General features: G+C 41.2%; 1 protein-coding gene and 1 long non-coding RNA gene across 4 annotated transcripts in view; one reads left to right on the top strand and one right to left on the bottom strand.

Moving 5' to 3' along the window:
- gripap1 (GRIP1 associated protein 1) overlaps window positions 1–5,795 on the top strand; it is a 42,696-nt gene extending 36,901 nt beyond the window's left edge. For all 3 annotated transcript variants that reach the window (XM_026155331.2, XM_026155330.2, XM_026155329.2), the window contains 2 exons: window positions 1,629–1,801; window positions 4,999–5,795. In XM_026155331.2, coding sequence (XP_026011116.1) covers window positions 1,629–1,801; window positions 4,999–5,079 — 254 coding nt within the window. In that variant the 3' untranslated portion in view covers window positions 5,080–5,795. The remainder of the gene's footprint in view (window positions 1–1,628; window positions 1,802–4,998) is intronic.
- A 10,894-nt stretch (window positions 5,796–16,689) lies between these two features.
- LOC145423019 (uncharacterized) lies at window positions 16,690–20,298 on the bottom strand. The gene is made up of 3 exons (XR_013904149.1): window positions 20,161–20,298; window positions 18,082–18,237; window positions 16,690–17,665 (listed from the first exon to the last, which is right to left on the bottom strand). It is a non-coding gene; the product is annotated as an uncharacterized LOC145423019 (long non-coding RNA).
- Window positions 20,299–25,840: the final 5,542 nt, after the last annotated feature.

Genomic DNA, 25,840 nt, shown 5'->3' with positions numbered 1-25,840 from the left:
GTTCAGCTATCAGCAGACTTATTTTTCAATTAAGTATCGTCCTCCTCGTCTGGCTGAAGTTATGTTCAAGGTCATCATTCCTGGCCTCACATACACTTTGTTTGGTCACACCTGGACCATTTGCCAGATTTTGACTCACCTGAGGAGCACCAGTGTTCACCGCACAGGTGTGAGAGGTGCAGAGGTCCACTTCAAGCGACTGATTTCAGCTTGTGTTGTAATAAATGTGGCTCTTTAGAATGAATTAGAAAGTTGGTCGCTGCTGCAGAAGGATATGATAGATATTGTGTGCCTTATTTTTGTGGCTTTGATTTCTGTGGTAAAAAAATCAAATTAAAGCCGTAAAATAGAACAATCTGAACAATCGTGCAGTCTGAGTGTGAACTGCAGATGGACTGAAACGTGGCAGGTTTGGATTTTAAACAGAAGTAAACAAAAAGCAGCTTCTCATGTTAATCCTCTCGCTCCCCTCAGTGTAAAACTCTTTGAACGACTCTGTGGGAAATGTGCTGTATAAATAGTTACCTTTCCTCCATCCCTCCCCCCCTCGTCCCGCTGCCTCACGCTGTCCTTTCTCTCCTGCTGTTTTCAATTTCATGTTTGACTGCTTCAGCCCTCCTCTGTCTCTCCATTCCACTCCCATTAACGCAGTAATGATGGTAAATCTAATGGGCAGTAAAACTGAGAGCGGAGCTGCTTCTCTAAAGGCTGGACTGTCTGTGTGTGTGTGAATATTTCAAACTGCACTCGTTAGAAAAGCACTCGCACACACAGTTATATGCTTTACATTCAGTGTTCATTTACATTTGTTTAAAACTTGTCTTGAAAAGCTGACTGAGCGCGCTGCAGTCCGTTTAACCAGCTGCAGAGTTTCCAGCATGATACGAGGAGCAGTTGAGTGGGCGGTGCCTTGCTTGAGGGCTTCTCGGCAGCTCCTGGCGAGATGATGACTCACTGATATTGTGATCACCAGAATCTGGGTGAAACAGTTTTGGAGGGATGACAGAGTCACCCCAGTAAACCGTATAAACGATTTATTGTGATGATAGGAAACACATCGAATAGATGAGCTGCCGATGATTGATGACGGGGTTAGCTGACTCGGCTACCAAAAACGAAATGTTCAAAGCCACCTGTAACTACCCAGAGTGTCCTGCACCACAGACCTCGTAGATAATGTCCATGATCTGTGTTGCAAACTAGCAGCGTGGGAAGATTTTTGATGTAGAACATAAATGGCTGTGTGTCTGCTGTGCTCGAGTAAATACAGACGTAACTATTCAAGCGGTGTGTAACCAAGCAGGTGAGCCTGCTGGTACTATTAGCACTGCTAATGTTAGCCACGCTGTGTTTTCTTACCGTTAGTCAGTTTTTAATGTCTGTTTCCATGATTGGTGGCGAGCTTCACCTCTGTGTTTTTGTGTGCAACGTTTGGTTAGAAATAAAGGAAAACACCAAAACAAACAAACCTCCTGTTTCCACTCCTCACCCTCCTCTTCATCTCCTTGTTCTTATCTCCTTATTTCCCTGTTGTGACTGCTTCTGGTGTTTTCTTCGGGCCGTTTGACCAGCATGTTTCTTTTAAAACGAATCTCTGTTGAATCTCGCGTCTTTGCTTTTCTGCTCAGATGTGTCGGGGAGCACAGTCGGAGGTCACGGAGGCTCTCAGGGAGACCGGGGAGGTCTGGGTTCGGTCCTAAGAGAGCTGGTGAAACCAGGAGACGAGAATCTGAGGGAGATGAACAAGAAGCTGCAGCACATGTTGGAGGAGCAGCTCACCAAGAACATGCACCTGCAGAAGGTAACGGTCCACACCAACATGCTACATGGACAGTTTCCACGGGGTGAGGGTTTAGTTCTATAAAATATCCTTTAAATTACCGATTCAAACACACACAGGGTGGATGATTTTCATCTTCACCAACTTGACTGTTTAGACCAATAACAGCAGAAAGAACAGCCTGGAAGTTTCACAGGTGGCTAAACAATGTTTTTTCAGATTGGCTGAGACTGATTGAAGTGTTTCCACAGGTCTTATTATTAATTTTTAATCTGCTAATCCATCAGTTTGCTGCATTCATCTTTGTCCAGGAAATCTTCATTGATCTCATTACTGAGAATGATTAATTAATACAGCTGAAAGAAATCTGATAGAAACATCAATAAACACTTAATAAAAGACTGAAGATGAAACACGTAAACAATGTATGTACAGTTTCATTAAGGTAATGTACACACACGGAGACCATCAGCCTTGTGGGTTTCTTTATGTGGTCACTCCACCCTTTTCCAGCTAAGAACCATCAGCTCAGACTTGGAGTTGATGGTTCTCATCCAAACCACTTTGCCCCAGTGCGAGGTCATCGCCAAAACAGCGAATGTCCATGGTCTACCACTCGCTTTTATCTCACACAAACAATTACACACACGCAGTAACAGCAAGTGTAGCAATCTGTGCTGTGCATACGGGCGCTTTGATGAAAATCTAACAGCACGCCACGTCAACGCAACTGCTGTGATTGGCCTGTTCCGTAACATTGATTCCTCCTATGCTTTTTCCTCATATAGCATTTCACCGCAGGTTTGAATGAATCACTGAGAGAATATCAATCATTGTCTCAGCATAAGGAATAATCATCGCTCTTTCAAGTGTCAGATCTTCCTAGAGGGAGATCGTTGAAAGCATCAGGCGTGAGGTAAAGTCCAAAGATGTGGAAACACTTCAGGGACAAACACGTTTGACTTTGAAAAAGAAACAAAAAACACACTACAAGAAAAAATGGGGGGAAAAGTCCTGACATATTATTTTTTTCTATCGTGGCTGGAACACGCACACACACACACACACACACACACACACACACACGGCGAAGGTGAAGTTGTACAAAGATTCGCTCAGAAGTCTAAATCAGCCATAAATGGGGATGTTCATGGTTTTTGAATAAAAATAAAATAGCTTACAAAGCTTAACCTTACGCAAAAACAAGTTTGTCATAAAATATAAAAAAAATTTACGTTTTTACGGACATCTGTCCGATCTGTCTTGTGCATGTAGTGTACCACTACCACCACAAGGTGGCTGTAATCTATCTGCCAGCTGTTTGCCAGCTTACAGTTCCGACAAAAACGGAGGAAGCAGATGTTGTGTGTTGGATTAGAAACGAGAGCACAAACAGGAGAAAGATGCACAGCCAAGGACGACTTCAAAAAGTAATCGAAAAATTCGGCCAGGTGAAGCCCAACCCCCCATAAGTCTGCTGCATCTAAGATCAGTTTTTAGAGAGCGAGTTGGTTTAGGGCAGAGCTTCCCAAAGTGTGGGGCCCGCCCCCTAGGGGGGGCGCAGAGCCATTGCAAGGGGGGCGTGGCATGAAAAGGGGAAAAAAAACAAAAACGCTTGGACACTGCTAGCGTAATGGACAGGTTTTTGACGGGGCTCCACACGAACGCAAAGCAGGAGATGAAGCATCGCTGAATATGTTTCCAAACCAGCTTCCTTCCAAGACAAAGACTAGAAAATATGGTGAAGCATCTTCCCTTTGGTTTCACCTGCACAAGTGCCAAAGTAGGTCTCCCTGCAGAATTGGTTTTCCCTTCATCGGGAGCAGCGCTGGGCTCTTCAAATCACGGACAAACAGGATCCCACATTCTTGGCTTTTAGTTCACAAACACTTGTTGTAATGACTAACTGCTCCGGACTAGGGATGGGTATCGTTTAGGTTTTATCCGATACCGGTGCCAAACCGGTACTTTTGAAACGGTGCCGGTGCTTAAAGAATGGAGCACAAAATTGGTCCAAAAACCTCTCATGTTCAGCTGTTTTTTGTAAAAAGATAACAATGTTAGCCTTTTCTGCAGCTATGGGGCATATATGGTATCACTCTTGGCTGGAAGCAGTGCTTAAACAATGGAAAAAACACAAACTTTGTCCAAAAACCTCTCATGTTTAGCTGTTTTCCACTTTTTCTTTGGTCATTTTAGCCTTTTTGGCCAGGGTGAAGGGAGTATCTGCCATCAAACAAGAAGACAGCCGCATGTAACTATGATGATGTTTGCTAGTTCACCTTACATGCATTAATGTAATAACGTGGTTAGCCTACTCAACGTAAATTACACACGAACAACATTAAGCTACTCACACAGAGAAGAACGGCTGCTGCTGCATCATCATCCTCATCATTTCTGCTATACTGGCAGGGCTAGGGGCCAGGACTCTACTCTTCGGGCACCGGTACCCATCCCTACTCCTGACAGTTTAGAGATGTTTGCTCTTTATACAGTAAAGTTACAGCGGGATACAAATAACATCAGGCTGATCCTGCCGTAATTTGTTCCCCCGGTTCAAATCACAGACAAACAGGATCCCACAGGGGCATTTTTCTTGTAAAACAAAGAGGGGCCTAGCGAAAGAAAAGTTTGGGAACCACTGGTTTAGGGGGAGAAATTCAAAGAATTGACTTTAAATGTCCCATTTGTCAACATTTTATTTTGAAAAATCGTTTTCTGCTGACCAGTGCAGCCACATCCCATTCAAAATAAAATGGCTACATATCTGATCAATCAGCTGAGAGAAAATTCAGTTTTCAGAGCCTTCAAGCACAGATCAGTGGCTTTAATCATGGAACAACCTTTTTCCATGAAATGTGTCTTATTAAGTACTTGTGTTTTTCACACTGAGCGTACTGCAGCTGTTAGTAACAGATGTTGTAAATTACAAAATGATGTTTTACTTGAGGCACTTGCTTGAAATCATTTCAATTACTGAGTTCACAAATTTATAGCTTATAGGTTTGTAATAATTCACTTTTGTGATACAGACTATAGTCTGGGCTCTGCTGTTATTTTCTTTTAGCTGCAGATGAATTAAATGATAAAAGATTACATCGTATCTCCTGGTCTTCATGTTCAGAGTAAGGTTTTATCCAAAAACGGGTGCTGCTGTTTCAGAGATGGGCTGTAAAGCTGTTGATATATAAACATTTTCTTTCTGTTTTCTGCAGGACCTGGAGCTGTTGTCCCAGGAATTAGTTCGTCTCAGTAAAGAGAGCAGTCCCGGTAGCAGTGCTGCTGGGTCAGGATGAGGCTATCACCTGGATTAATCCATGCAGTCACTTCCATCTCACCACTACCATTCACCTCAGCTGGAAGGTGTCAGCCAGACTCAGGCTAACACCTGGAACCAAGTTTTCTTCCTTACCCCCATCTCTGCGCTAAGACCTGCTGTAGGCTCTGACTACTGCCTGAAGCTGTTATGTTTTCACCATTTCAGCCTGGGTTGTGACTAAATGCTGAAATAATGTCCATGTCATGCTTTTCAGCCTGGAGGAAGCAGTACTTTTTAAAGGCGTAGAAGAAGACACTGAATGGAAACACTGAGGATATTAAAAGCTGGCCTCAACTCATGTACGTCTATGTTGAATGTACTGTCATTAGAGCGCACTGCTCAGTTTGCTCTGAGTCCTGGCTACGACCTGCAGTGGTCACATTATAACAGACTCGTGCTTTCTGTTGTCTGTAAATCTTTGCTTTCACTGGTTTCTACTTTATGTCTTAACACTCTGTCTGTCTGTCAGGGCCTGGCTATATCCTGAAGGACGCTTATCCTAAATGACTGACATTGGTTCCTGTATGCAGTAACTCTGTTGTGATCTGATTATGTCCCGTCTGCTAACGAATCGCACATTACTGAGTATGTGGGCTATGTCTATGCTGTCAGCTGACCTTTTTGATCTTCTTAGGGAACCAAATGTAAGATTTTTATGAGGTCATCATGACACCTGAGTACCCCCCCCCCCCCCCCCCAAATTAAAAGATGCAGTATTTGCATATTTTATTCTGAAAGTTCAGTTCGCCACTGCCTTGTCTTTCCTGCCTGCATGGTGGTCAGGTCTCTGTTGTGGTGTCCTCTATGTCGTTCAAACTCTCGTCCAGATGTGTTCACTTCTGACTTTTATATCAGTGGCTACGACCATCTAACCACCAACAGACCCCCAGAGCAGACCGTAGACTCTGAGGTGAATGACGTCAAAGACACCACAGAAACTAGGCCAGGAAAGTAGTACGAGGCTAGCTGTTTGTCAGCAACTGAGCTTTCAAAATAAAATACTTACTTTGGACTTTTTAAGCAGTTTCAACCAGAGAATGAGCGATAATCCACCAGCTGTTGCAGCTTTAATCACCTTTTCTTTGGTGAAACTCAAGTTTTACACGTTATAGTGAAACTGTGATGACACTAAAAAAAAAAAACCCCACTTCTTATTAAGTGTTTTTCTAAAAGAACTTCATTCCATAGGAAAGCTTGTTTGCTTTAACAGATTTAACATAGCCACCAGAAAAAATAAATGCCTGTACCTTAAAGACTACCTACAAATGTTCACGTTAAACTTCCTGTTAATCTGTCAGCTGGTGTCACACGTTAACTGATTGTGTCCTTAGATTAATTAAGAGTTGCTTTATCTGTCTGTGTTGGGCTGTGGCTACGTCCAGGAGTTCACAGTGTGAAATGTCTTAGGCGTCACAGGTTCTCTGTGCAGCTATTTTGCGTCCCGGCCTTTATTTATTGCTTTTTATACACTTTAGGATGCAAAATGGTCTCCCGTGTGTTTCAGCGCCTGCCACCAGAACAGTCATTAAAATTCATCAGGGATGGCAAAGGGATCCAGGCTTAGACTATTAGCTGGATTTTCAGACAGTTTCTTTTGTCGAACCTAGTGTGACCGTGTTTCTGTGTTTCGATGGCTTTTATTCAAAATAACATCTCCGAGAAATAAAAACTGAAACGCTAAAATATTAAAACAGCAGATTTGGTGATTATGTTTCCCTTTGTTTTAGTCGGGTTACTCTGGATAAAACCTGGTTTAAAAACATCATTGATGACAAACAGCAATCAGTAATAGCTGGACAAGGAAAAATCTGCACAGCTTTAATTAGCGTGACGCAGCCTGGGATCCACAATGGTTCAACAAAAGCTCAATGACTGCCTTGGTGTGGTCTGTGTCTATATCCTGGATGAAAAGAGCTCTAACATTTCTTGCACTATTATCAGTTTGTGAATACTTCCCTCTTTACCGGAGTCACCAAATGGCACACAACAAAGACAGTTTTCAGGGGTTTTTTTTGCTTTTCTGCAGGGTGGGTCTATTTCCTGCTCTATAATGTTCACTGACTTTGACTGTATCGTTGCATTTATTTCTGTTTCGTGAAATCTGACAGGAAGTGACAGACACTTCCCTTTTGCTTTGCCTTTGTTTCTTCTGGACTCTGGCCCTGGGCCCTGACTATGCCCTGGATTATACTCTGCCCCAGGCTAGCTCCATCTAACTGGGCTGTGATTATATCCTGGACATTATGCTTGTAACAGATTTTGTGTTTTATGTTATAACTGCCTGTATATCACTGCTTTTTTTTGTTTTTTTTGGGTACACTGCAGCACATATCCAGCACCGTCTGATGTTAGGAGTTTAAAATGTCAACATGTGGGAGGAAAACTCGAGCTGTTTCTGGTGCAGCTTTAAGGATTTTCAAATCTTAAGCTCAAGGGTGTTTAAACCAAACGTTAAGCAACTGAAAATTCCCCCAAAATGATCACTTAGCAGTTGAGCTGCACCACAATCAGATCTTTTTTTTTTTTTTCCACTTTTGCTTCAAAGATGGCACTAACCTGATCCACTGGGATTGGTCTATGTGCTGGACAGGGACTCGGCTGGAGCTTTTTGTTTGCAATGTTTAAATCTGTACATAAACGCTGCGATATGACTTCTAACTGTATGAAAAATCAACTGATCTATTTATGAAGCTGATAATGATCATGACGCTAATTATTGTAACTATGACGAAATGTGATTTAAAAAAAAAAATACTGTCTGAACATGATGATCACGTGTTCGGGTTTTTTCGGCTCAATTTTTCCAACATTTTACTGCCTTTAAATCAAAGCCTGATTTTGGGGATCTGAACGCAGAATTCTCCTTCATGCCGTCAAATATGCAGGACGAATGGTGGTGCTGATTAGGCCTGGACATTTTATCAGATTTTAGTTTCAGTTACGACTTTGCCTGCCAATGAATATGAAAGCGGATCTTATCAGGCGCGCCCCATTTCTAACAGGGCTCAGTGGTGGCATTTGATAAAGCAGCTCAAAAAGAAACCAAAGGCTTATTTCTCTTTAGTTTCAGCTCTTTGTGTCAGTCCAGACTAAACCTTTCTAATATTATTAAATTCATCCAGTGTTGAGAAGTCCTACCAGACTGAAGTTTAAAGACTGTACAACAGCACAAAAACTCTCTGTGGGGTCATCAAGGGGTCACCAGCTGTTACCATCTAAAAGTGAGATGTTGCAAACAGTAAACATTGTAAAATATTGTAGGTTAATCTGTGGAGGATGATCTGGTTGCCTGCAGCCGTCTGTTTCTCAGTTGTTTTTGCCCGTCTGCGAGACAAAGGTTGGTTGTTGGCTGCAGCTCGCTGTGCTGGATTGGTATCTGTCTCACAGACATCGGGCGGCTCAGGTGGTCGACCAGGTCGTTTACCAAACTTCAATCAGAAGTGAGTGGACGGATCCCGTCCTCCTGTGCATGTGTCAAAGTATCCTTGTGCAAGATGCTGAATCTCAATTTGCCCCTGATATACATCGGAGTGTGTGTGTGTGTGTGTGTGTGTGTGTGTGTGTGTGTGTGTGTGTGTGTGTGTGTGTGTGTGACGAAAGACTGGTTCGTTTACCATGATCATCACCCCCAGTACAACCCTGTCTCCCCTGTTACCCCAGACTTTATATTTTATCTGTTTGCCTTTTGAAATAATTTTTAAATTCAATGAAATCCATATATTTTTAAAGTTTAAAGTGCCCGACGCTTGTTATGAATAATATGAATCATGTTGAATAAAATCCTAATTTTGGAGTCTCCCATAATTTAGCAGCAGTGTCTGACCAGTTTGGGAGGCCCTGAAATTAAGATAAATGGACAGAAAAATAAGAAACAGAGGAGTGAAGAGGAGAAAGGGAGCAGTCGGGCTTTGAAGGACGCTGTAGGAAATCACACACAGGTGTTTTTCAGAGTTTTAGTTCTTAAACATTTCTGCTATCAGTGGCACGGCATGAAGTTGAAGTGTTAGTTTTTTTTCTTTAGCTGGACAGTCCTGATCAAAATAACTGAAGAATTATTATTTTGAAATGATTTAGGGCTCTGTCTAAGTCCTGGATTAGGAAGGAGTCTGAGTTCTGGCACCACGTGTTTGAGGATCAGCTCCTAAAAATCTTCTAAAAGTTGAATGAAGTTCGGTTTCTTCTGAAGTTTCACTCTTCAGACAAACGTACAGGAGGGCAGACTCCGCCCTCTCTGCCATCCCACAATCCTCGCTGTTTCCTTTTTTTCAGAATCCAACTCTTTGTGTTCCCAGTAAAGTTTGGAGATGGAGGTCGAGCTTCGCGGCTCTCTGCAGGGAGATGCCGCCTGGCTCAGCACTAATTAGCTCTCGGGCGCTTCCTGTCCCACAGAGAGAGGCGGATTAAAGAGGTGACCGCTCACCGCAGACGGGGTCCACCTTAACGAGATAGCGCCTGATTGGCCAGGCTGTGGGTTAATTGAAGGGGAGAAAGTGATGAGTTTTAATTAAAAGGAAACCTCAGAGGGAGGCCGACAGCCCGAGAGCTGTATTTCTCTGATTCGTCACCAGCTTTACTCTCAAACTTTTTAACTATTCGTTTTTTGATGACACTGATCTGAACCTGCAGTTTTTCAATAAGAAACACTTGTTTTCTACTAACTTTGTGACTTTAATCTTCAAATTTTCATGAATTTCTAACTTTATAGAGGCAGCACGGTGACGCTGTGGTTTTGTTGCCTCACAGCAAGAAGGTTCTGAGTTTTCACGGGTTCTCTCCGATACTCTGGCTTCCTTCTTTTCTCACATATTAATCATATTCTGATTTTGTTCAGTTGTCAAATTTAGGCCTATATTTGGATCCAACAGTGTTATTGATGCTTTGCTCCCTAATCTTGTGAATCACTGCCTCATTATTAGTAACGTTTCCTAAACTCTTCCTCGCAGTAATTATCACTGTAACTAAATGTTTTTCAAAAGAAGGACAAACTGCAAAAAAGGCAGGAGACACTGGGAAATGAAAGAAGAGAGGATGGAATAAAAAATAGAAATGACAGGAGGAGATGAGTGGAGGAGAGAAAAAGGATGAAAGGACCTGAGGCCTAGAGGGCAGGAAGTGAAAGAAGAGATGAGATGAAGATGACAGTGATGAGGGGAGGAGATAAGATGAGGAGGTGAAACAGTAGCAGAGAGATGAGGAGAGGAAGGTTATCTTCTGGTGATCGTTTGCATTAAAATCTCAAATTCACTCATTTCTGTTCATAAAGATGCTCAAAGAACCTTAAAAGGGTCCTATAAACTGTCTGTTTTGTTGCTATGGGTTACATGAACTTTACACTCTCCGTCTCCATTGTAGAGATTTGAGGAGTTGAGTATGTGGGTAAAAAGTGCAAACTCACTCTTCTTATTTTCTTTCTTTGAGGTTCACTTTAGAAATACACGTCAACGTTACGGTCTCAATCTCATCAGATGCGTCACAGCACCAAGCGCCAACGGTGCCCAGCTACTCACTGAAAAAATAATATAGTGCTGGGTTTATTTTTTATTGAAGGGCTGCACAGAGCGGATGACAAGGGCATGAAGTCCGACAGAGGAACAGAATAAAGAATGTGCTCAGATTTCAAAATAAAAGACCCCATGCAGAGTAAAAGTGCGAGTGGGAGTCATGCAGACTGCTTCACAGACATGAACCAGGTGCACTGCCAGAGTTAATCTACCGTTTAACCTCGACATGCTCATGCGTTACACAAAAGTTGGATGTAGCCACTGTGACATCATAAAGTTTGAAGCCTCAATTTGAGTGTTTGGAGTTGGAGACAGAAGAGACCATATTTAAGAGTGTAATATGGAGGGTTTCATCTTGGTTAGCAAGGTGGAAGTCTCACAGACTCAGATACAGATACCTGCTGATTAGTGGTAATATTTTAGTACTAAAACACTAGAACTTCATTCACCAAGTGTGGAAGAGACATTTGTCGAACTGACCACACACAAAGCTGAATAGCAGAGGTGAGACCTAATGGAAAGTGGCCACGCCTCTAATAATGCACTTAATTATTACTCACACAGATGTCTTACTTAGATGCTTACTTAATTCAAACCATTTTCCCCAACGGGTCACCAGGAGATGGATTTACTTTAATTCTGGATTTGGTGGAGATTTCACAACAAACCGGCCTCCTTACTCAAGCTTTCCGTTTATCCAGGCTGCTTGTCTTTACTCCCAGCTGTGACACAAAGACCTTTTTCTTTCCGGACACACGGGTGAGTTATGACTGCACTTTTATTATGAAAAGTAATATTAATTATGAAGACCAAAAGCTATTCTTGTAGCAGACTGCAAACCTTTTAATTCTGCTCTAAAGTTGAACATTTCAACTAGTGATGCCAGCCTCAAGTGGCCATTTGGGGAACTTCAGTTTTTCGAGCACTGCCTTTATTTTTTCAGATCACTGCTGTTTCCTGAGTAAAACGTCGTCCACACCGGCATTTCCAAAGTCAGACTTTCATTCATAACAATGCCACAGAACAAAGATTTGCAGACTGTAGGATCAACTTATTAGTGGATGTTTGATAAGTAGTCAGACTGAAGACTTGATGAGATGGAAGCGGACAGGCTGAAGCTCCTCAGGTGAAAAGACAAGCTGTCGTGTTTCCTTTTGGTTTGAGGGTGTCGGGGAACGTCCTCACAAATCCAGATGCAGAGACGTGTGTGAGGTCGGGGTGATTATGTAACTGGACTCTCTTTTTGCCCCGGGAAACCAGGGGCTTGCCGTGGAGATCCCCTCATATCTGAATGAGGGTGCGACAGTTACACGGAGAGGGAGGAGGAAGTTGGTTTACAGAGTTTAAAAAATTCACGAGTTTTCTCCTGCAGCAGACTGCTAAATATAGACTGTGTGTGTGTGTGTGTGTGTGTGTGTGTGTGTGTGTGTGTGTGTGTGTGTGTGTGTGTGTGTGTGTGTGTGTGTGTGTGTGTGTGCGATACAGAATCCGTCTCCACAACAGAGAGGTCTTAAATGCATCACAGGATGTTGGTAAATGATGCACCATAAATAGTCAGTGGACATCATGAGGATGAACAGTAAACGCATCACCACAGCACACAGCCAAGAGACCAACAAGTCTGTGAACACATCACCATATGATCATGAGAGGAAACACAGACACAACCAACAGACTGCAAACATGACGTAAGAAGGAACTGCGTGCTGATGAATGCATCAGCAGAAAATCGGCATCACGAGGGAGAGCAATAAAGTCAAATATGAGAGAAAGGAAAAGAAAATGAAACTAAGGTCATCATCAGAGATAAGGAGGAAAGAAGTAAATGCATCAGCTGCACACACACGCAGTAGTCCTCCACAGTAGACGCTAGCTGCATCACAGTGGAGGACATTGAAGGCATCATTGGCAAATTCAAACAAATAAACCATGAATGAACTGAACCATAATCTGCTGATTTCAGATTCAGTCATCTTCTCAGAGATGTTCAGCTTCCAGCTGCATCTTTACACCTGTGTGTTCTGTGATTCACCTCAGAGGTGTGCAGAAGCATCAGAGCGGAAAGTTACTGAAAAAGTGGACAGTGGGAGAGTCCATAGTTGTGAAGTCCGAAGGCACTGTGGTCTTCCACTACACCACCCTGACGGGAAAACTCAGACGCGGAGCAACACAAATACACCGATCAGGCGTAAATAAAGACCACCGACAGTGAATGACGCGTATTATTTCTTCATCATGGCACCTGTTAGTGGGCGGGACTAAACTATGACGTCTTGTTTAACACATGATTCTTCTTCATTCTTTCTTATGGCCAGCAGGGGGCGATTTCTGTGGTTGTATAGAAATCCGATTGAACTCAACAGGAAAACGACCTTACTGCTCGCTTGATGTTTGATTTCACTAAAGACTTTTCTGATGAGTTCATGGTCTCTGTAACAAGCTTTACATTCTGCTGAAAGCAACACGATGTTTGTTTTGTGAATAAACGTCCACATTAGTCTCCGGAAGGATGACAAACACAGCTTTAAGGCGGGGCTACCTTGTGATTGGCAAGTTGCTAAGACATCGGCGTGCACCCCTCAGTCATCACGTCTGAGGCCTCACTGCCATGGCCACATCCATCTTTAATAAGCAGTGCAGGACAAACAACAACAACCTGAACTCACATCAGCTTCAGACTTGCTGCGTTAAACGGACTTAACTACACACACACACACACACACACACACACACACACACACACACACACACACACACACACACACACACACTCAGAGTGCACTGTGGCCTCAGAGGCCTCTGAGTATTGATTGGACTCTTAGCGTGTGTAATGAAAGCCGCTGCGTTTGTTTTTAGCTTCAGAGTGGGAGGAGAGAGATGTGGCACTGCGGCAAGACACACACACACACACACACACACACACACACACACACACATGCAGTATCAGAGATGTACATGTCTTTATATAGACTCACTGTGAGCTGTGTGGGAGGCTGTAATTGAGAGGAAACAGCCTGAGGTCTGATTACACCACCGCTCTCCACTTTCCTCACTTCTTTCTTTCTTCATGTAATTTATCTTCTATTCACTTTGTTTCTCTTTGATTTGTTGTCCGGTCTCCTTTAAGCCTCCAAACCAATACCTGGATAAACTCTAAGTGGATTTCCATGAAATTTCATCCATTCTACCCCTGAGCATGAAGTTCAGATACGTTTGGGATTCTCTGACATTTCCTTTATTTTGACTTTTTAACCGAGGTGAACCTTTGTGAGTGTGTTTGGTTACCTTCAAAGGGAAAAGTTGAATGTGTTGGAAAATTCTTTGTAGTAACTTTTAGCTCAGGTTTTGGTCTCTGCCAAGCGGCACCTTCAGAGGGCTGAATAGGAAGCAACCTCAGACGTGCTCAAAACTGCAGTTTTGGTTTCACTTTATAGTTTTAACGACACATGCATTGCTTAACAATATCAAAGCTATGCTTCATTAAGGGTGTGGCCTCATTGAGTGACAGGCAGGTGTGCTTGGTTTTACTGAAAGTCTTTCTAAGGAGTTAGCTGTTTGATCTTTACTAGCCAAAATTAGCCTCCTGTGTAATATCACAGCTGCTGTGTCTCAAGTTGCATTTGTCAATACAGTAGCTATTTTTGAATGACTACACAGATGGTGCACCCTGGTCACTTCTCATCCTCACTGGAGATCGTTACGTAACAGAAAAGCCCCATTTCCATTAGTACCCAGACTGACTCGGCACAGTTGCTTAGAAGCATTGCTGTGACAATGACCACCAGTGTTGGTCAAGTTACTTGAAAAAAGTAATCAGTAACTAATTACTGATTACTTCCCCCAAAAAGTAATCCCGTTACTTTACTGATTACTTATTTTTAAAAGTAATTAATTACTTAGTTACTTTTTAAAAACCCGATTTACAGCCTGAATAGGTGATAGAGCGATAGATCTTTCAGCCCAATTCTACTTTTTCTACATAATCCATCATACAAAATGTAATCAAATGGAAAAGTCTCTTTTTAAAACTTGTTTTATTAGTTTTAATCTTTTAACTTTATGCATCAAGCAAAAATGTAATTATATGCAACATTCTCTGACTGGAAGAAATTTGTTTAACATTTAAACCTATTTTCTGCAAATTCCAGCACATAAAATATTTTTGTGTTTACACTCAGTCTTTCAAATAGATGCAAGTAAAACACAGCAGAAAATAAATAAAACCAAAGACTCAGCGGTCCTTTTGCTCTATTTTCACCTGTAAAGCAGGAGTGGGGCAGGCGGAGGTTTACCCTGGTGCAGGTGTGCCGCGGTCAGTTGAAGAATCCGCGAGTGTCTCTGTGAGTTTCCCATCACGTCGTAGCTACTCGGTGCTTGCTTGGAAGTTTAGGGGTTTTTTTCACTGTAAAAAGAAGTTTTCTTCCCACGCACAGCGGACATGTAAAATGAGGGGTACACTGTGCACAGGTTGGCAATCTGTTGTAGGGCTGTAGTGAAAAAACTTCATTTTTTAAATTCAGAAAGGATGATGATCAAGCTACTATTTTCACCTCATTATGATCCTCATTTAAAGTAAGAACAATATAAGTGTGCAGAGACAGATATGTAAATAAATGATAACCCAGAGAGCTGCATCGACCCCGAAAGTGACCCGAGCTGCACATAATTCATGAAGTCTTAAACATCAGTGAATAATTCCATACATCAGATCTGAGCACAGGATCATGAACCCAGCTGCATGTATGAATCAGACGTGATGAATAATAAAATCTGAGGTTCATCTCTGGGTCACACACATAGAATGTATGTCCTGCTATAGATCGAAATCTGATTTCATTCATTTATTCTCTGCATGCTTAGTTACAGTATTTTAAACCTCTGACTGTTTTAACCCCCGAGCCTTCGGGACTGTCATACTCTGTATTTTCCCAGTGACTTGGCTGCAGGTTAAATAATTATTCTGTTTCTATAATTATTATGTATCAGCTGGTTCATTTGAAAGATTAACGAGTGAAGCCTGCTGCGTGCTCACTCAGTATTTGTTGTTGGTGCAGGTGTGTGTTGTGTGTGTGTAGTTCAGACATCAAACCAGACTGACCTAACTACCAGGTCACATGACCCTACTGTCTGTCTGCCTCACCCCCCGCCCCCTCTTGTCTTTGCTATGTGACCTGATTGGACTTAATGAGGTTTCATTGGTGCAGCAGGATCAGGTTCCCCAGAGCTGCTGCAGGACGACTCCTGACAACTTTACAGTGAAGCTGCTTAGTTTGCTTTTTTTCCCCAGCATAACATTTTTTTGCACTTAACAACAACAACAAAAATATATATATATAACCAGACTATTTACAGTCATGTGGAAAAAAGTAGTAGCCAGGTGCTGCCAGTCAAATGCACTCGATCAAATCGTCATCAGCACCTGTAAAAGCAAAAGTCCTGGCGTTTCCTTAGCACAATGCTAAGGAGGAAAGGCTTCAGCAGCAGGTTTAGAAAAGAAACTGTTGCTGCAAGTTAGTTTGAAAAGGGTCATACATACGACCATGATTCTAGATTATTCACAAGGCAGTTTCCAATCTTCCCAGGAGTCGACATCCCAGCAAATTCATCCCAAGGTCAGACCGGCAATGCCCAGAGAAACTGCAAAAAATGAAGTGAATCATATCTACCACACACTGAAAAAAATAATCAGTGGTATAAACGTAAAAAAATTATTGTAATCGGTTGCACGAAATTAAGTTATGTTTGGTTAACCTTAGTTTTTTATGTTATACCTGCACACATTTTTCTGGTAACACAAACATGACTTTTTTATGTTGTTGTTATGTTTTTCATTCCGGTCAAATATTTATAGAAACCACTTGTTTATCAGACATGAACTTTTTGTGTTAATTGTATTGGACTACTATGTGTTATATTGACAAGATTATTTTATGGTAAGCTTATTTTATTTTATAACAAATTTCTAATATATAATATATAATATAATATAGTATATAATTGAGTGTTCAATAAATAAAACTAAATTAAGGCTGATCTTACTGTATGTACTGTACACTTTCTCTTCAATCAAAGAAATAAGCAAAACATTTTTGAACAATGACCTGTATTTTTGAAAATACTACACAGTTGTAACAATGGACTTTCAATTCAGGCTTCCAAAATATACATGAGTCATATTTGTACAATGCATCTCTTGAAAAACATTCCATAACATTCCTCAAAGTTATCTGCTGTAACCTGAATTCAACATTGTGGGGCCTTATGACATCGCGCTTATGTAAAAAATAGTTTTTTAAATGTAAGAGCCATAAGGTAATATGGCAACAGGGGTGTAATTATTAAAATGACACAAAGAAGAGACTTAAAATAACATTATAACCCACAGGCACACAACCAAGAGACCTAAACTGATTAGTATTGGCTTGCTTCTATCACTAAACATCACAATCACTAATACTAGACGATGCAATCTGTTTGTAGTGGTGCACCTTGGGAAAAAAATTGCAAACTGGTGAAATTGGTGCAAGGCACCATTTCCATTGAGAAAAATGGACATTCAAAGTTTGAATTTTTTTTTAAAAGAGTCATGGCTTGAAAAGTGAAAACTGCAGTAATAAAGGCCCCAAGTTGAAAAGTGCCAGAAAAATAAGTTTCACTATGTCCTGCAACTTTACCAGTGCTGGCTTAAAAGAAAGGATGGTACATATTTGAAGAGGTAAACATGTTGTTCCCACATCATAACTGGAAAACTGTTCAATCGTACAGTCTGGTCCTGAAAACCTGGGCCTTCTTTGAAAGGCTGTTCCTTTTGAGCTCCATAACCAGTTTCTATAATACCTCGAAGGTATACTTTTCCAGTGGGTAGGTGAGGTTCAAAGTGTACATTAGTCCAAACAGCATTGCAGCTGCTAGGGTATAGTTATCCAAATCCTGCCAGACTCTCTGGCCTTCAAGGACTATCCCGATGTCCTCAGGGCTGCCATTGGCATCTCTTGACTTTATGATGTAAATTCCCATGGTTGTTTCCTTATTAGATCGTTGGATAATGGCTTCATCTGTGGCCTAGAAAATGCAGAATTCCAAAATTTAATTAAACAGAACACTGGTCAAAGAACATTATACCAAATCTTATTTTAATCTGTGTCACTATTCCAAAAAATGTTAACATTAACACATTAGGTGAACAAAAATGGATTCATTACAGCATGTGATTTGAGTCCTCAGAATGCTTAAAAAGGTAATGAAGTGAAATCTCCATGCAAAGAAGCAGAATACGGTCAGAGCACAGAGAGGTGTTCAACTATCAACTCCACACATAGAAAAATGCAGGTAAAAGAAAAAGAAAAAAAACGCACCCATGGTAAATTGTGAAAATCCCAGGTGATTTTCGACATACTCCTGGCATAGAGTGACAAGCAGGATTTTGTTAAAATTATTATTTTCCCTAAAGTGTATACACAAATTAATTTTTTTCTTACCTGGGCCGTGGGCTCCAGAATGTTCTGAAGTCTTCTTCCTATTTGTCCTCCTCGCCTTTTGAAGACCTTTATTAGTTTGTCAGATAGCACATCTATCTGCGAGAGTAATCTGGACTGCAGTGGCATGGTGGTAATGCGCTTAAACTCTGCATTTATCTAAAAAGAGAAGTTGTCACATAAAAATGCTGTCAAAATCTCAAATCTCACAAGGTTACATCCACACAAAGTTATATTACTATTTATTAGCTATGGGTCCCATGTTGCTGAGCAGTTCCATAGTTGCCCTTACTTCCAAACCACCCAAAGCCTGTTTGCAACCACAGCAGTTGCCTCCTTCTGGCCATTTTGCAGTTCTGCCAAATGACCCAGAAACGACATCTATTATTGTCATATACACATCAAGGTCTTTCATTAATACTTAGTTAAATTAGTTAATTTGACCTTTCCAGAAAATTTACCTTACAGAATGTGAGATAAGATATGCAAATCTTCACTAGTAAATAAAATAATGTTATTAAAACCTTAACAGTAACACCTCTACATAACAGCGCTAGACAATTGTTCTGAAGCAACACCAATCTGCCCTTCAGCAGCGATAAGCACCATATATCGATACAGAAAAAATAAATTTAACATATTTATATTGTCATTATTTTTATCTCTTTAAGCCCTCCTCTCAGTCTCTCTATAAATCAGTTAAAATAATTTGTTGGGTTTTTGTGTGTCTTTAACATGTTATCAGTAGATTACATTCACTGCCCCAGAACATGAAATAAAGCCCCACGTCATGCACTTCCTCTCCTAATGAGTACTGCATAGGTGTCATGCCCTAAATAAACCGACTTTAGTGAAGACACCCCCCCCCCAACATACACAGAGCCCACCCCATGGCAAACTAGCTTATTTAACTGTATAACTAAAACATTTTAGGTACAACCAGTTAACTAAATGGACACGAGTTTGTTAGTCTGTATTCACTGAGAAAAAACAAGCGGATGTGACTGGGCACACACTGAAAAAAAGCTAATGCACATAATATTGTCTCGCAGCTTAAGCTAGCATTATCGTTAGTTAACTTAAGGAATGACTTGTTTTTTACATTATGTTGCTCAACAGCAATTCATGAGAAAAACTTCCCCATCTAATGGATGTTCTCTTCGTTTCCTCTCAAACATGTAGTTTTCAGTTTACCTTGACAAAGTAAAGCTCAGCACCAAACGTAAACGAAGCGAAGACAAAAAATGGCGGACCGCCACAGTGAATTTTCCCTCGCAAAACACACCCTGGGGGGTGGAGTTTCAACAGAAAACATAACTATTTTCTGTTATTTTGATATGACTGGTTTTAAAAGACTGAACATCCTTCTAAAACAAGTGAAAGGCGTGAGACTTAATTATGTTTAGACCAAAAATATAAATGATTCATGTTGGATATATTTACTGTATTTTTACTAATTTAACAACCTCATCATTGCATTAGTCGCTTTATGCTATAGCATTACGCTTACATTAGCTTGAAGCTCAAGGTCGTCATTTTATTTAATTTCTTTTTCTGGGCTTACAAACAGGACACACAACATTTAGATAACCGTTACACTGAATCTTGGGTCTGTGTTGAGTCTTCCAGCTGCTGACTACAGAAGCTAGATTGACCTTTCAGCATGTTTATAGCGGCTGTGGCTATGTGCTGGTAATGTTACCGTGTGTGAGCAGTCACATTGGCAGCAGACATGTTTCAACAAACTAGTCATATCCCGGCCCTACATTAGCTTGTTTAATGGTTAAGACACTGCAGGTACCACCACTTACTACAGACACCGATGCAAGTTTGTAATAGTCTGTTAATTTAGACTGAAAGAATATAGAAACAATATTAACTCACATTATATATGTTAATTACTAATTTGCTTATCGCATAATTTCGGTTACCATTAGCTAACTGGAGCCTAACATTGGCCTTTCATGGTTTTCGATAAACAGCCCACATACCTGTAAAATAACAACACCCCAGTAAAAGTCCACATATATAAAGGGTCTACACTCGTTCTCACTGGTGTGTTAGCTTTAAAATCTTATTTACCTTCAAGTGTAAAACTCCAGATGGTAGTAGATTTTCCAAAGCGAGAGACAAAAATGGCGGACAGTGCAGCCGATTTTTCCTTTCCAGGGGGCGGAGCTTGAGGATAAAACACGACTAACTTGTTTCTTTTCAACATGATTTGTTCTAAAAGAATCAATATTCTTAAAGAATATGTGAAAATTAAAAGACAAAAATATGTTTAGATGTGAAATTTAAATTAGTCATGCTGGATATATGAAGTAATTCTATGCAAATTCAACAACCACCCTATTGCATTTTTTTCAGTGCAGGCTGTGACAGGCTCGCTGAAGCTAAAACCGACCTGTGTGGTTTGATTCCACAGAAGAGGTGGACTCTGTGCACCACACCTGCAGTCTCATAAATGCCCACACCTGAGTTTGACCCAAGGAGCACATCCTTACGGTCAAGCACGGAGGTGGAAGCATGCTTTGGAGATCTTTCCCCCACTGGATGCTTCCTGTTCATTGGGAAAGTTATTTTAAATGTTTCCTCAGCGAATTAATGAACATTTATTTCAATTTGTACGTTCTTGTTTTAGTTTGTCCTGCTTACTGATCATTTCTACTACAGGCAATATTATTAGCATCTCTTTTTGTCTCCACTGCACATAGAAGTTTATCCTGCCTCCACCCTACACCAGCCCAGCCCTGATGCCAAGTGAGTGTTTAGTAAAACAAAACACTACGAGTGTCCCAGCTGGCAGACAGGACGACCCGTCGCCACCTCTGACAGCCGAACACAAACTGAATCTGGGGTTGAAGCCAAAGCTTTGCAGCGCACAGACAGAGTGTCAACTCAGCGCGTCACTGACTGATCCACAGGTAGATAAGGACGACAGGTAGGCTGATGGACACACGCTGAACATAATGAAGCCGTCAGGCTGAGAGAAATCCTGACCCTGAACACCTGAACGCCTCGCAGACTGATCTGCTGCAGAAAAGTGAAAAAAGACATCAGAGCAGATGAGCATAGGACACAGGGCCGGACATTTTTATGATAAAATTATAGTAAAAAATATCATTTTTTCATGGGTTCATGGGTTAATTCAGTAATCTCTCATTCAGATGCTGTGGGACTCAACATTTTCTCGTGTGAGTTTGTACTTTGTGAACAACTGTAATAAAATGATAACGTTGGTTTTGGTCATTATGTATTCACGCTCATAGAATTAAATATTGACCGAACAGGTGCAGCCTGAAGTGCCAGCCCTATTTTTATAACCTGTTCTCAGCCCTTTCACCAGCAACCCCACCCACATGTGATCATACCTCAGGTGTAACCGCTTAGCTCGTTCACTGTGGCAGCTTTGCTGGATCCATCTCTCAGACTTTCAGGATTTTAGACGCTTCTCATCTTAGGCTGACAGACCAGGTGATTTTTTTCTCTTTACTTTTTTCCTTTATCGTTTTCTCCATGATCCACTTCACAGTAAGTGGTGGCATGGCAGCAAGCAGATGGTGAACACAGGCTGACTATGAGCACCGAACAGTGCGCATCATGAACGTACTTTCTACTCATGTATTAATGAAGGGTGAGCACAGTTTTGGGACATCGCGTCCAACAGCTGTTTGTGAAAACTGAATAACCTAAATAATGTTATTCAGACTTAACTATTCTGCCACCTATGGTCACGAGCTGTGCGTAGTGACCGAAAGAACGAGATCGCGGCTAGAAGCAGCGGAAAAGGGTGGCTGGCCTCTCCCTTAGAGACAGGGTGAGAAGTGGGAGGGGCTCAGAGTAGAGCCGCTGCTCCTCCACATCGAAAGGAGCCAGCTGAGGTGGTTCAGGCATCTGACAAGGAGGACACGCCTCCTGGGTGAGGTGTTCCAGGCATGTCCCACAGAGAGGAGGCCCCTGCGCAGACTCAGGACACGCTGGAGAGATTATATCTCTCGGCTGGTCTGGGAAACGCTGGAAAAATGTGGCCAAAGATTGTTTTTGAAAATTAGTTTATTAGTTAGTTAATTAGTTAATAGTTAATTTCACAAGTTTAAGTAATTTGTAGTATACAGTTTCTCTTTGCATCTGTTTAAGAGATGATTAAACATGTGTAGGAATTAATGTTCATGTCTAAGTCAATGAGACGTAAGTCTACGATGGATGATGTGTACATGTTACATTAACAGGATTTCCAACCCACATACACAAAACTGCACAAAACACAGAAGTCAGATTTAAAGTTTTTGTGAAGCTTTTTATTAAGAATCAATATGAAACCTTTAAAAATGCTTTAGGGACATTTTCTGTGTCATTTAACTCTATTGTGAAGTCTTAGTGTTGAGCTATGTGATAAACGGGATGTAGGATATTTTGTTCCATTCGGCTGAATCACTGGACAATACTGCATTTCTTTAAATTCCATGTATCTAAACATGAGCATGAATGCACAGATGCAATTATTTAGATTCCACATGGAACAAGTTTGTGCTTCACTTCTTTTGTACCAACACATCACATATTATGTAATTGTTCTATGCATTTATGATCACAGCAGAACAATGAGTCCCGTGACAGTCATGGTTCTGCTGTGAGTGCAGGAAGGATGCACAAACAGATAAACGAAACCATTTTATTTAATGGAAAGTTGAAGTCCAAATTCTTCCACAACTACAAACACTGAAAACAAACTAATATGTTTCATGAAATGGAAAAAATTGATTTTACTGTTTTGCGCGAACCAAACCTGATGAACACTTGATGGATTTATAACCTTTTTTTCCCACCTCATAGTTACACGTCCACCCTCATGCCTGCTGCAGATTTCAGTCCAGGGTTCATGTTTCATCACATACGTGGTTACTTTTAGATTGTTTTAATTTTTTCTTTCCCCCCATGTAAATACAGTAGTTACATTGTTACACAACTTGCATGTATTTTAAAGAGGTTTTCTGTTAGCTGCACCGTTGGGCAGCAGACAGATTGAGAGGGACGGCTGCAGACAGAAAGCATCGTGTTACATATGAGAGACAAACGGGTCTGAACAGGTAAGACTGTGCAGGGAGGATGGATGGACAGGTGAAATGACAGGTAAGAGTCACAACTGATCCTGTTCCTGTGGTGTGTGACACTACAGCTGGACACAAAGACCAGGATCTGGGGACCAGACAGGCAGAACCACACAGAGCATCGGCTTTCCTTCGTCCCTCAAAGTTTCCACAAACACTCAACTGCAGACTGACAGACACCTCCCACAGCAGGAGTTTCAAATATGTGGTGGGTGGTGCCTGAATCAGCTGACTGGATGTTGTTGCAAAGTGTGAAAAATCAGTGAGGTCACTAATTAAAATGTTTTCAATAAAATGCTGCTGTTCAGTCTTGACAGGCTGAATCATAAATACTTCATAAAATACTCCATGAAGCTGCAGGTTTTGGGCCTTTCTGTCACTCTGATCTGGTTCACAGATCACAGAGTGGAAGACACTAGAAATACATAGGTGCTGGTCAGTGGGGTTTTAAACCCAACAGGAAATAGAAATATTGATTTTTCACAGCTGAGCTTTAAGTTCCCCAATCAAATTTATTGGCATACCCACTCCAAATTAAAGACAAAACCTTGTTTGTTTAGGTGAGTCTGAGTAATATTTTCTGAGTATTGTTAGTTTCAAAAGAGAATCTGCAATATTTTAATGCCTAAGAGTTAGACTAGAGAGAAAAAAAGAATACTTTAATAATCCCTAAGGACATGATGGGGGTTACAGCTGCTCCAAGACCGTAACAGTAACAGTAACAGACTAAACTAATTAAATAATACGATATATTACAATAGATCAATTATAAATACCAGGAATATTACAGAGGTGAAATATTGACCACTGACATGTGACTGTAAAACTTTGTCATTTGTTATTTTACTGTAGAGCGTTGCAATGAGTACAGTGTATATTTTGGAATCTAGGACTTATTATGGAGCTCTTGTACTCTGGAGGCTATGAGCGCTCAGAAATGCTGTAAAATATGGCAAAATAACTTAAAACGAAAATAAATGGTCCCCAATTTGATCCCCACCTACACTTGATTCGATAGACCAAGTTATTTGTTTGGTAAAACAAATATGAAATCAGGCAGCTCAGTGCATTTGGGTGTGTAGACATGATCTATTGAATCTCAGACTCAGCATCAGAACATCCTTTTAACACAGCATGTTAGTTTGTGCCTGACAGGCTGGTGTTAGTATTTAAAAACTGATGAACTGTCTGGATTTTCTCACACAATCATCTTTAAGGTTTATAGAGAACGGTCTGAAGAAGAGAAAATATCCAGTGAGTGGAAGTTTTGTGGGTGACAATGCCTTGTTGATGTCAGAGGTCAGAGGATAATGGCCAGACTTCTCTGAGCTGATGGGAAGGCAACATCTCTGGATACACAACACGTCAAACCTGGAAGCAGAAGACCACACTGGGTGTCACTCCTGTTAGAGAAACTGGCTACAATTAACACAGGCTCACCAGATTTGGAGAAGATTGGAAAAACGTTGCCTGGTCTGATGAGTCTGTTTGTGCTGTAACATTGGATGGTAGGGCCAGAAATCGCCATAAACAACATCCATCCCAGCTTGTGTTAATGGTTTAGGTTTCATGGCACACTTTGGGCCCTTTAGTGAGCCTCAGTGAGCATTGTTTAAAAATCGCAGCCTGCCAGGATGTCCTTGCTGACATTATTTTATGATCACAGTGCTGCTTCCAGCAGGATACCACATCCTGTCACAAAACAACATCTCAAACTGGTTTCCTGAACATCACAATGAATCCCTGTGCTTAAACAGCCTCCACAGTCACCAGATCTCAGTCCAATAAAGCACCTTTGGGTTATTGTGGAACACCACAGTCGCATCATGGATGTGCAGCTGACAAATCTGCAGCGACTGTGTGATGATGTCATGTTAACATGGACGAAGATCTGCGAGGGACGTTTCCAGCATTCAAATCTTTAATCTGTGCAGTTCAGAGGCAAACCTGGCCGATCCCAGCACAAGCAAGGTGTAATGAAACGAGTGCATGCATTTGACAGTAAGTTTGCATCACTCCTTGAAATACAGCCCAGTGAGTGGGTCAGGTGGACTGCTCTCAGAAGGTTTCTTTTGCTTTTTACAGTGTCTATTTTTTAACGATGGCAGATTATTAAATATACACATCAAAATAAAGGAAAAATACATTGTCACATATTCAGGCGATAGACAAACTTATGAAAAATAAGTTTCATGTACAGATGGAACCTCATTAACACTGAGAGTCAGATCGTCTCTGCAGTCGTCACTGCAAGATAAAAATACGTCTCAGTCTCATTGCAGCTGCTGTTTGTGCGACAGCTGAGGGAGAAGATGGATTTATGTGGCACAAAAACGGCACCATTTGTTTCCATTAGTGGGAATCAACAGTTTCTGAAATTGAAGCTTCCAGCTGAGTGATATTATTCATGTGACATTAAAATATAGTTTTTTGCAATATTTCATAAACATGGTGTAGATCGTGTCGTGGCAGCAAACTGCCGTCTTTTTTCTCACATTGAGTACGGTGGACACACTCGCAGTTTAAACCAAGGACAGCCGCTTCTGTCAAACTGCACTTGAGCTCTTTTGACTCTAAAAATAAAAACGCCACAGTTTTCCTGGTAAAGTTCACTGACCTGATTTGATTGGTTTCTCTGTATTAACATTAAAGCA

This window comes from Astatotilapia calliptera, chromosome 20 (genome assembly GCF_964374335.1).
Source record: "Astatotilapia calliptera chromosome 20, fAstCal68.1, whole genome shotgun sequence".
NCBI classification, from domain to species: Eukaryota; Metazoa; Chordata; class Actinopteri; order Cichliformes; family Cichlidae; genus Astatotilapia; species Astatotilapia calliptera.
The sequence above is the reverse complement of the archived record's forward strand: the minus strand, read 5'-3'. Positions and strand labels throughout refer to the sequence as shown.